Raw genomic sequence first — 11,239 nt, 5'->3', positions numbered from 1 at the left:
CACTTTGGTCCCAAGAAATCGCTCGCAGCTGCCGGGAGACGCTGGCAGGGGGTTCCCGGAGAGGCCGCGGTGGGAGGATGGAGATGGGGGGCGGGGTCGGTCCTCCTCCTTCGCGCCCAGCCGAGAAGCAGCTGCCGGTTGAGTTCGGACTCGGGAGAGAGCGAGCTGTGTCCACGTTGGGCGTTTTGGTTTAGGGAGGCTGCGTCCGGCGTGAAGTTGGGGGGTGGGGGCAGGGGCCGGCCGGGCGGGTCCCCGGGGCCAAGCGCGGGGGGGCGGCCCGGCCCGGTGGCCTTACCATACGGCGGCCTCGTTGAGCTCAGGGTTGGGGTGCGACAGGGGTCCGCTGTAGCCGCTGGTGCCGCTCATGGGGAAGGGGGGGCTAGGGCCGCCGCTGAACACCTCGCCCGGCATGGGGTGCAGCGAGCCGGGCAGGCCCGGCTCCGGGCTCGGCGTGTCCGGGTGCGAGATCATGTCGGTGAACCTGGGGTTGTCGGCGGCGTGCGGGCCGGCGATCGGCGGCTCCAGCGCGCCCAGCGGCGTGGAGCCGGGCCCCGAGGCGGCCAGAAAGCTCGAATCGGCCGGGGACTGCGCCTGCGACGGCGGGCCGTGCGCAAAGAAGTCATAGTTGCCTCCCGGCGCGTAGTAGTCTCCTTGGTAGTCTGCGGAGGGGACAGGGCGGCAGAGGGGAGAGTGAGAGGCGGGGAGGTCGCTGAGGAAAGACTCACGGGGCCTGGGGGAGGAGATCCGGGGGAGGGGACCCAGGGAGACCAAGGGCAGAGAGGTGCAGATGCGGCTGCGGCTGGCGGGACAGGACGTTCACGGGGACCACGCCCGTGGAGAGGCCTGCGGAGACCAAGAGAGAGGCAGGCCAGAGGGCGGAAGACCAGACTCCGAGTTCGTGCTGGGGAGACAGACAACCAGTGAGACGCAAAGGCTACAGTCTCAGGAGCTGGGAGAGACTCAGGGACGATGAAGGACACACACCTGTCAACATCAGAGGTTCCCTGACACAGAGACGGAGAGACAGAGGTCACGGGGGAAGCGCAAGAGACAGAGGATTCCAGACAGTGCCTTAGAGCTGGCTAGAGAGCGAGAGGCACTGGATAATATCAGATAAAGAGGCAGGGAGAGATCGGTAGGACAGGACGCGAGTAGACACCCCAGACTCAGAGTCCGTGGGGAGGCAAGAAGAGAGATTCAGTCACTGAACCCACGGCTGGGACAGACACCCGGGGTTATTCAAGTTAAACAGAGATAGTGCAGGAGCCGGAAAGGGAAAGCTGAGGCGGCTGTGTGGTTAGAGACGCAGAAAAAAACCCGGGGAGAGACCCAGGAACAAGATGGAAGGTGGGGAGAGACAGAGGCGTCCAAGATGAGTCAGACAGAGGGCCAGAGACCCGGGGGCTGAGAGACTCAGGAGCTGAGAGACCCGGGAGAGGAGCAGGGCAGGGAGGCAGAGATGGCAGAAAGAGAACTGAAGGTGAAATGGTTGCGATCGGGCGGCGACCCAGCCTGGGAGAAGCGCAGCCGGAGCACAGTGGCGCTGGGGAGTTTGGCCCCGGCCGCCGAAACTTGGCCGCGGACCATGCCAGGCGGCCTCAGAGCCCTCCCCTTCCCCGCGCTGCACCCCCTCGGGGCTCCGATCGGTTGCCTCGGCCTCACCTGGCCAGGAATGGAAAAAGCTCAGCCACAGAGATTTTGGAGAGGCGGGGAGGGGGGGGTGCGGGGGGACGATAAAAAAAACACTCGCCGGGCCACGTCTAGAGATCCGTGCGCCTTGGGGTAAAGCTGTATCCGCCGGGGTGGGGTTGCCAAGACTCCCAAAGTTTTGGGGCATTTTGGGGGCATTCAGCCCTTTTATCAATCTGGTGATAGCTATTGGTTCTCTCGGCGGAAAAATGCACAACTTCGAATTTTGCCCACAAATTCGGGGAGCGCAGTGACTCCAGATTACACGCCCGCCCATTCTCGACAAAGTGTTTCTGAGTCAATTCCGTGACCTCCTCCTAAAGCCCCCTTCCCTAAACCCTTTCGAACAGAGGACAGAGCCTCTTTCCCTCCACCTCGGGTTGTCCCCTGAAAGAGTGGGGCGTGGGACCCCACGAAAGGAGCACCCTTGACAATAACCCGCTTTGGGCGGAGGGAAAACCAGCGCGTCCGTAAGCCGGAGTCTCTTCAGCAAACCCACGCCTCCTGTTTAGGGCCGAGGTCTGTCGCTGGGGCGAGTGCTGGACTCTCCCTGCTACCCTCTTCCCTCCCAAATCCTCCTTGACATCAGTCCAAACGGGGAGTGTCTGGAGGCGGGCTTGGAGACGGTTTAGGCAACAGCCAAAACGGTCGCCAATTATTTTTTAAAAACCGCTCATTCCATTCTCCCCGTAAGTGAAGAGAAAGGTTGGAAGCGGCGAATTTGGGGCCCCTAAGGGACGGCGATGGGGGACGGCCACGGTCCGTAGCGAGCCGGCTAGCCAGCGAGGGCCTCGGCCCCCGCGCGGAGCGCGCCGCCTCCGCCCATATGGCGGCCGGGCCGGAGGTAATTGGAACAAACGCCGTCTGAAAAGGGCACAAAAGCCGCAGCTGGGGCTTTGTCCCCGCTCCCACGGGGAGCCGCCGGCCCCGCCGCCCGGCCCCTTTCTCGCCCGCTGCCGGCCGCCGCCGCCGCCGGGATCTCCCAGCGCGGATTAGGCGGGGCTGCCTCCCTGGGGCTGGGGGGTCCGCGGCCGTCCCCCCAACCCATTCCGGGGAAAGAGGGACCCCGTGTGTCCAGGCCCCCACCCTATCCAGCAGACAGGGGGGTAGAAGAGGCGGTCGGGTTGGTGGGAGGCACGCTGGTCCTGGGGGAAACCTTGGTTAATTACCCAGGCGGGGAAAAATTCCGGACTGGTACCGCCCCGCCAACCTCCCCGCGCCGGGCTGAGATTTTGCGCGCAAGGAGGCAAAGATGGGTGAAGAGTGTCGGTGAGTAGCCGCCCCAGGACAAGTCCACTAGGCCGACTCCCTTTGGCATCTGTACCTGCCCTGCCATCTCAGTCTCTTCCCTAAAAGCACATCACCATTTTTCACCCACAGTTTCCGGGGACCCTGGCTGGGCCAGAAGAGCTAACCTCCCAGGCCTGTGGATAAAACAAAGCTGGTAGAGGGTGCCCTTATTTTCCTTCCTGGGTCTGCCTGGGCACCGGGATCCTGGCCCTCCCCTTCCACACTGCCACTCAGCTGACTTTTCTAAAAGAAGTCACCTCTCACCAATCTGGGTTACTAGGGCCACCCCCTTCCCCAGTCTGGGTGCAGCAGAGATCCCTCTCAGGCAAAGACATTCCTGGGGGCTCCCCAAATTCAGAGGCCCAGGAATAGAGAAGGTGAGATGCCTTCCTTGAGCCCACAAGTCTGGGATGCGCAGGACGGGTGAGTGAGTCCAATAGTGCCCTGGAGCAACTGGGTCTCCACAAAACACGAGGTGAGGGAGTCGGGAGAGGTCACTCAGAAGAGTGAAGTGAACGCAGAGGGGAGAAGGGAGGACAGAAGAGAGAAGGAGAGAGGGAAGAGGTGACTAAGAGGAGAGCGCACCCAGGCCTGAGCGTGCTAACAGCAACAGAGGGACTCTTCTGGGCCACGCTGGGCTCCTTGCCCCTGCAGCCCTATGGGAGAGTGGATAACTGGGTTGGCTCAACTCTTGCTTCCCCCCAAGCCCTCACCCCACCCCACCCCCAGTCGTGATGAACCCTGGTGTTCTTGCAGCTGGTGGGTGGGCCAGAGTCCTAGTCCAGCAAAACCTGCCCAACTGCCGGGCATCTGGGCTAAATGGTCCAGATGCTGTGTACATGGTCCCCGAGGTCGGAAAAGGAGATGCTGTCTTGAAAGATAGCGAGGGGGTGACCCCAGAGGACCCCTGACCCCTCCAGCACTGTTGGTGCTGCCTGCCAGGGCCTGCTTTCCTGCTGGTGCCAACATACACCAGGCCAGCCCGTGGGCCAGGGTGGCAGAAGGTTGTGTGTCAGGCTGGGATGGGGTACACGCTGAGTGCTTGACCTGGAGTTTCAGCGTGTCTGTCAGTATACCCAGGGGGTGGGGTATACCTGGGTTGTGGGTGATCATGTGTCTAGACGTGGGTCTCCGCGGTCTCTGAACTCGTGTGCGTCCTGAGTGGGTGAGTATGTCACTGTGTGGGTGAGTGTACCACTGCGTGGGTGAGTGTGTCACTGCCTGTCTCACATGTTTATCTGTGGGTATCAAGCCGTGGGTGAGTGAACGCATGTGTCTGATTTTCTGTCCAGAAAGTATCTGAGCGTGGGTCTGCCCCTGATGATGTGTGTCTCTTAAGGTGTGTTCATGATTCTGTATGTTTTTCGTGGGTAGAAAGGAGGAAGGGGTCCCCGGGCACCCCAGATCGCAGGGATCCAGGCCTGCACTCTCAACCAGCACTGACCTAGGTGTGGGGCACCACGTCCAAGGCGGGGTGCTTACCTCCGTAGTAGGTATATGGAGTGGACCCCAACATCTCCGACTCGTCCAAGCGACCGCCCAGCGGACGCATGCGCCTCGGACTCCGGAAGAAGGCGTGTCTCCGGGCGCCCAGGGCGCTCAGCTGTTTCATCCGGCGTTCTTTGGACCGTCGGTTCTGGAACCACACCTGGGACAGAGAAGGGGCACGTGAGCCCTGATCTGGGTCACCTTCTTTCCCTGCCCGGGCCGTCCCTGCTGGGTCCTAGCGCCTCCTTCGCACCAAGAATGCCCTGAGCCGGGGGGCCGGGCCGGATTAGACCAGAGGGGTGGAGAGGGGCCTCGGCGAACCAGCCAAGGGTGAAGGATTTCGCGGACCCGTGGGGCGACTCATAAAGAGCTGGGCTTCCTGGTCCTTGGCCCGTCCGCAGTGTGACGGCTTTATAAAGGCCTCCCGCCCAGCAAGGCGCTGGTCTCGGCTCCTCGCCTCCCCCAGCCGGGCTCTGGCCGTTTGTCTGTCTGCCCCGCGCGTCGGGCGCCCGGAGGGAACACACGGAGAACAAACAGCGCCTCTTCCTCTGCCCAGAGGATGGGAGGAAGGGAAAGGTACCCGTACTCCAGCGAGGCTTAAAACCTTCCTTGAAAGGGGCGAGGGGCGGGAATCAGAGAGGTGAAGTGACCCGCCCAAGATGGCACCGCTGGAAGACAGTAGGGCCAGGCTGGATCTTCCGGCTAGGAGTGTGACCAGCGGGCCCCGACCGCCGGCGCACCGCCTGCCCCTGCGCCGAACTCGGCGCGCTCTTAGCCAAGGAGGCTGTGTGCGAGACGCCTCCGAGCTTCCCTGCTCGCGGACGCAGCGGCGCTGGGGAGGGGTGGCCGACCCGAGCCGCACCTGGATGACGCGCATGTTGAGGCCGGTCTCCTGCGCCAGCTGCTCGCGGATGTGGCGCGTGGGCTTGGGCGTGGCGGCGAAGGCGGCCTTGAGCGTCTCCAGCTGCTTGGCTTTGATGGTGGTGCGCGGGCCGCGCCGCTTGGTGCCCGAGTTCTGCTCCTCGTTCTCGTTGTTGGCCGTTTCCTTGTCCGACGACGTCGAGTTGTCGGTCTCCTTGGGATCGTCCTGGAGTGGATCCTGGAGGTCCGGGGACAAGCTGCGGTCCGTACAGGACGACACTGCGGGAGGACGGAGCGGGAAGGGAACCGGACGTCAGCGGCGGCCCGAGACCTCTCCAGTCGGGTAGCGGGCTCCCGGCGCCCCGGGCCACCACCAACCGCGGCCGGTTTCCCACCCCAAACCTGCCGCAGCCCCTCCCCCAGGGGCCCGACGCCCGCCCACTCCCTCCAGGCGGGGCCCGGCCTTCCGAGGGGCCCTTCTCAGCCCTCCCAGCACTTCCCAGCCAGCGCTTGCGACAGGGGGAGGCGCGCTCTCGGGAGAGGGGACGCGAGGAGGGTCCTGACGCCCTCCTGGCCTGGGATCTTCTTTTCCCACCTCTCCTTCCCTCAATTACTGTCCTCACTATGCAGCTAGAAATTAGCAGGAGCTGAAAAGACTCGGAAAGGGGAAACTGCACGGCTCCAAATTGGAGGAGGAGGAGGACCGCTTGGACAAGAATTGAAGGAGGGCAGGGGAAGAGCAGGTGCGGCAAGTATCTTGAGAGGCTGGCTGCCAACGCTGCCCCTCTTCGCCAGCCCCCCACGGCCCCTCCGTGTGCCTTGACCTTTGAGTGGAGAGCTCTGAACCCGGGGCAAAGTGGGGAGGGCGCTGGGGCCTGGGCCGGGGAGGGGTGAGGGCCTCCTACCCGAGTTGAGGCTGCCCTCCTTGAGGCTGGAGGAGCTCAGGTAGTCGTCCTTGCACACGAACTTGTTCTCGTCGATGACGTAGAGCTCCTCGCCGGTGGACAGCTGCTTGTTGCAGACCATGCAGGTGAAGCAGTTGAGGTGGAAGACTTTGCTGCGGGCCTTGCGAACCAGGTCGCTCGGTGAGATGCCTTGCGCACAGCCCGCACACTTGGTGCCAAAGCGCCTGCAGGTGGACACGGCCTGTCACCTGAGGCCAGCCCAGTGTCCCATCCTCCCCGAAGCCCTGACCTCCTCCTGCCCGGCCCTGGCTTCTGAGAAGCCTGCATTTCCACGTCTGTCAACAGGAGATCCCAGTCCTGTCCTCCCTGGCCGGAAATGCCAGACAGGAGACAAAATGCCCTGGACTGTGCCTCGGTGGTCGGGCTCATTTGAACCCTGCTGGGCTTCTGGCAATGGGTGCAGCCTTCAGCCGAGGAGAAGGCCCAGAGCACCCCAAGTCGTGCCCTTCCTCCACCCCCACCCCTACCAGATTCTCCCCGGGATGCTCCAGGCAAACTCTGCTCTCGAGGTCAGGGAGGATTTTAAAGCCAGGCAGGCCAGGTTGGGACCGCTTCTCGGCTTTGCCTTCTGGATCCTTAACAGTCTGCTGAGATCCAGGGAGGGTCTGTCAGCCTGGCTGGTGGGTCCTAGCAACGGAGCATCGAGGGGGACCCTCTCCTGAGCTGAACCTAAGCAGGAAAGAGAGAGCCTCTACTGATTCCCAGCACTGTAGACTTTCCAGGCCCTGCTCTGGGCCCCACTGGAGCTGGTCAGGGGCCTGTGGGCTCTGGAAGGCAGGGACTGGGCCTCCAGGTCCCCAGATCCCAGGCCCTGGCAGGCAGGGGAGGAGGATATGTGATCAGAAGGCAGTCCTAAACCTGCATGGCCAGAACTCGGGATCTCTCCAATGCCTCCTTTTCTGTGTTCCCTGTCTAGATCCTCTTCTTTCTTCTAGGAGTGCTGGGAGTCAGCCGGCCTCCCCTGAAATGGATGGTGCAGACCGGCACAGGGAAGGGTGAGGAGAAGGGGAGCGGTGAGGTACAGGGGGAGAGAGGGCAAGGGCCCAGGACTCTGGGGCCCCACATCTACTCACACCCACGTCTCTAAACAGGGCGAATTTGGGTGACGTTGATGTAGTGAGGGCATTAGAAGCCATAAGTCACTTTTGGCCTTATCCGGCAGCATAATTGGCCATATGCACCTTATCAAAAATCATTAGGTGCTTTGCAAGCACCACATGAGGGGCCTTGGGCCTCTGGGGCCGGGGAGTTTACACGTGTAAAGGCGCGACTGACATTTTCTCCTATTCAAATTCCCCAGTGCCAGCCACCAGGCCGGTGAGCAGCCTTTCTGCACAGCGTTAATCATGCCCCCCTCTTCCCTCTGCGCCTGGAATTCGCACTCACAAAGCCGACTCTGGGCGCCCGTGGGGAAGTGGGCCAGGCCTAGCGGCCAAAACCCCCACAGCCTTCCAGGCCAACCCTCAACATTTCTCAGCTGGGAAACCGAGACTTAGAGAAGTGATCTCTGTGATCTGCCTGAGGGCCCGAGTGGGCAGCAAGGGTAGACCCTGCAGGTCCTGATTCCAGCTTCATTTCGTTTGTACTTTGAACAGAAGAGAAAATGTTTAAGGAGTTTGGGGCTGATGGTGGGGGGATGTGGATGGGGGGATTGAGGAGAAGATTCCCTTCCCATCACCAAAGGAGACCTTTCTGGCTGAGCCCCCTCTGGGGCTGGGAAGTTTCTGTTTGTCCAGAAAGGCCCGGGGAACCCTACCTGCCTGGAGCCCAGCCTCTGGACAGCCCGCACTCTGCCTGGTGGGAGAAGCCCTCAGCTGTCCCTAACTTCGCCAAAATCCTTAGTCTCTCAGAACCGGGCTGGAAGCTTCCACCCTGGGGTGGTGCCGGCTAGGAAGGGGCAGAGACGAGTGCGGAGCAAGTTAGGGAGCTTCCTCTCCCTGCCCCACTGCCTATCCAAGCCGGCCTGGAAAAGCCAGCTAGAAGCCGCCCAGCCGCGTTCTTCTCACTCCGCCTGGGTTCCGGCCCTTGCTGGGAGAGCCGGCTCCGCACTGAAGCTGGTGAGACCGGGAGGCTGGGGTGGCTCTCTCCCGTTCCCCGGTGCCCCAACGGAGCGCGCGCGGGGCGGGCGCGCAGGCAGCAAGTAGAGGCAGCACGGGCCACTTACCTGAAGAAGTCATTTTTGCAGTAGAGCTTGCCCTCGCGTGAGAAGCACTTCTCCGAGAGGTTGGTCTTACACTCGCAGCACTGAACGCATTTAATATGCCACGCGCGGTCCAGCACGTTCAGCAGAAAGCGATCGAGGATGGGCCGCTCGCAACCGGCACAGTGCACCATCATAGCCCCGCGCCCCGGCGGCTCGGGCCGCCTCGACCTCCCTTTGGGCCCCCGGCCCTCGGGCCCCCGGCCCCGCCGCTGTTCTCTGCCTCTCTTCTTGGCCGCCGCCGGGCGAGTCCGGTCCGAACCAAGACTCAGCCGGTCAAGTCCTCGGGTGATTTCTGGGCCTGGCGCTAGGCTGCCCGCGGTGGGGTGGGGACTGGTGGCGTTCACAGTCTCATGCCCCGGGCCGCGCGCCCCGGTATATCTTGGGTGGCTGCTGGCCTCGGCTCTGCCGAGCGGCTTTCCCCGGTGGCGGAGGCGCCGGCACTTTCCCCCACTTTCAAGCGGTCCCGATCCTCATCTTTGTCTGGCCGCCGCCTAATTCGCGCATCCTTATTCAGATTTGGTGACGTGGCGAGGCACGTAGGGGGCCCGGCGGCCAATGGGCTCGCGGTGGCCATGGCAACCTCTTAAATTTATAGCATATCTAAATTGGCTACAGCGTTGCGGTCCGGACAGAGCAAAAAAAACAAGGCATCAGTATTGTTGAGTATTAGCTTGTACCTGGTTCGGAGGCAAAGTAAGTATTTACCTTCCAGTTTGGGGCTGGGGGCTGGGAGGGCCGCGCGATCTGAAAACTGCCTCTGTCTTCTCTCGCCTCACACATATTTGGGGGTGGGGGTCAGGGTTCCAAGGCCTAGTGGGGAGGTGGGGGACCTCTGCCCCCTTCTCCATCCACGGAACTTGCAGAAGTTGCTCAAGGCGAGGATCGCGCGCTCTGTCTGCCTCCTCTTCCCCAGCCCAGCCCGCCGTTTTGGACTCTCCCACCCGCGCGCCCCTGGGGTCAGCGCCCTGGAGCTGCGACAGAGAGGTTCCCGGGACTCCCGGGAGGCATCCCCGGTTTCCTTTGTCATACATGGGGACTGGGGACGAGCCTGGCCTTTCTCATGGAAAAAGAGAGAGAAAGACCGAACAGGCCCAGGCCCAGGTTGGGGGGCATGTTCTCTGGCCCGCTCCGAGACCCCGCGCTGGCCATGGGACTCGGGGGCGATGTGGGGAGTGGGGTATCCAGGGCGCACCGGTCTTCCCGAAGCCAGCTCAGAAGTGGCGTTCACCGCGTCTCCGCTCTCCTCGCGGCACCTTCCGGATCCCGGGTCAGCCAGTCCGGGCGCCGCCGTAAGTGGGTAGCGCGGCCAAGGCGGCACGCTGGAAGATTGCGCGGGCGCTGTTTGCACGCGCTGGGCGTCCCGGCTGTGTGTGCAGGTTCGAGTCTTCATAGGAGGCAGGAAGTGCCGTTCCACGGGGCTCCGAGCGTGTTGGGGGGAGGGTGTTAGCAGGTGTATGTGGAGGGGGGACTGTGACTCTGGTGGGGGAGGGAAAAAAACATGCCTCTTTCCCAAAGTACCAATCCAGCCACTGAACTGGAGGCTCTAATTTAGGGAGGCCAGGCAAGCTTGGTGGGGATTTTCCCTTCCCACTCCAGAAAAGAGGGCCGATGGGGTCTGCAAGGCTTGGGCCCACAGGCTGGGAGCCAGAGTGTATAGTTGTGTGTGTGTGTGTGTGTGTGTGTGTGCGCGCGCGCGCATGCTCTTGCATGTGTACATGCCAAGGCTTAGGTGTGGATATGCGTTTGGGTGCATTTGTTGAGTGTGTTAATATACATTTGCTGTTTGAGAATCTTGTTTTTGCCTCTCTTTATATTACTCAGGAATCGATTATATAAATATATTTTGGCCTGTGTATCTTTGTGTTTGTACCTGTGCATAGCTCTGCTAATATCTGTGTATATTAGTCTGCATGCTTTTGTTTTTGTTGGTTAGTGTATACATATAAATATGTATATATGTGCATATTTGCAGCCACATGAATGTGATAGTATTTGCTTATGTGTGTGTGCATCTGTGTAAGATTGCCTGTGTAGGTGTGTGCTAACATGGATGTGAAAGTGGACTTTGAAGAAGCTGAATTGTGTGCAGGTGAGCGTGTGTGTATGTGACTGAGCTGGGTTGGGTGTGTTCGTGAGTGTGGAATTTTGTGGATACGTGTTTGTGGGTCCGTCCTTGTGTGTGTGTGTCTGAGTGTGTGTAGTTCTGCAGATAGCAGTACTTTTGTTTATGTGACTCCTGTGGTGTTTCCACACACACCCCCCCACCTGCCCAGGGAGGGGTATGTTTGTGTGTGTACTTCTAGTGTGCTTGCCTTTGTGGATTTGAAAGGGGGCAGGATTTGTGGATGCCTGGCTTGGGGCAGTTGGTGGAAGCTCAGGGGTGTTCATTTTTCCTGGGTTTCTGTCCAGACCTCTAGCTTTCCCTCACAGGCCACAGTCTTTATGGGAAGTGATCTGGCTTCGCACAGGAACTGACAGGTGCTGGTCACTGGGGTGGGGTGCTGGCCCCCAAGCTGGACTTCTGAAAGGGAGTCCCCAAACTGGGCCACTTCTGCGGTTACTCTGTCCTCCAGCTTGCCGAGCAAGGAACAGGTGTGGCTGATTGGAGCTGGGACCAGCCAGGAGCAAGGAGGCCGGATCTCGCTGGGTCTCCCAGGCCAGGCTGGGAGAGCTCCAGGAGCCCCACATGAAATCGCAGTTTCTGGCGGTGCCTGGCCCTGCCCTTCTAGGCTATGAAGGGTCA

General features: G+C 61.3%; 1 protein-coding gene across 1 annotated transcript; it reads right to left on the bottom strand.

Moving 5' to 3' along the window:
• Window positions 1–291: 291 nt before the first annotated feature.
• Window positions 292–8,630, bottom strand: LHX5 (LIM homeobox 5). Its single transcript, XM_068990228.1, has 5 exons — window positions 8,458–8,630; window positions 6,234–6,457; window positions 5,330–5,607; window positions 4,462–4,627; window positions 292–659 (listed from the first exon to the last, which is right to left on the bottom strand). The coding sequence occupies exons 1-5, from the start codon at window positions 8,628–8,630 to the stop codon at window positions 292–294; spliced, it is 1,209 nt and encodes a 402-aa protein (XP_068846329.1).
• Window positions 8,631–11,239: the final 2,609 nt, after the last annotated feature.

The sequence above is a fragment of the Capricornis sumatraensis genome, chromosome 17 (assembly GCF_032405125.1).
Source record: "Capricornis sumatraensis isolate serow.1 chromosome 17, serow.2, whole genome shotgun sequence".
Classification (NCBI taxonomy): domain Eukaryota; kingdom Metazoa; phylum Chordata; class Mammalia; order Artiodactyla; family Bovidae; genus Capricornis; species Capricornis sumatraensis.
Note: the sequence above shows the minus strand (reverse complement) of the source record. Positions and strands in the feature narration are given on the sequence as shown.

Excerpts from the sequence above, each read along its gene's own strand:
- LHX5 (XM_068990228.1), bottom strand. The coding sequence starts at position 8,630 with ATGATGGTGCACTGTGCCGGTTGCGAGCGGCCCATCCTCGATCGCTTT. Across the intron at positions 5,608-6,233 it reads GGAGGGCAGCCTCAACTCGG|TGTCGTCCTGTACGGACCGC; the intron begins GTAGGAGGCCCT and ends GTCCTCCCGCAG. Across the intron at positions 4,628-5,329 it reads TCAACATGCGCGTCATCCAG|GTGTGGTTCCAGAACCGACG; the intron begins GTGCGGCTCGGG and ends TCTCTGTCCCAG.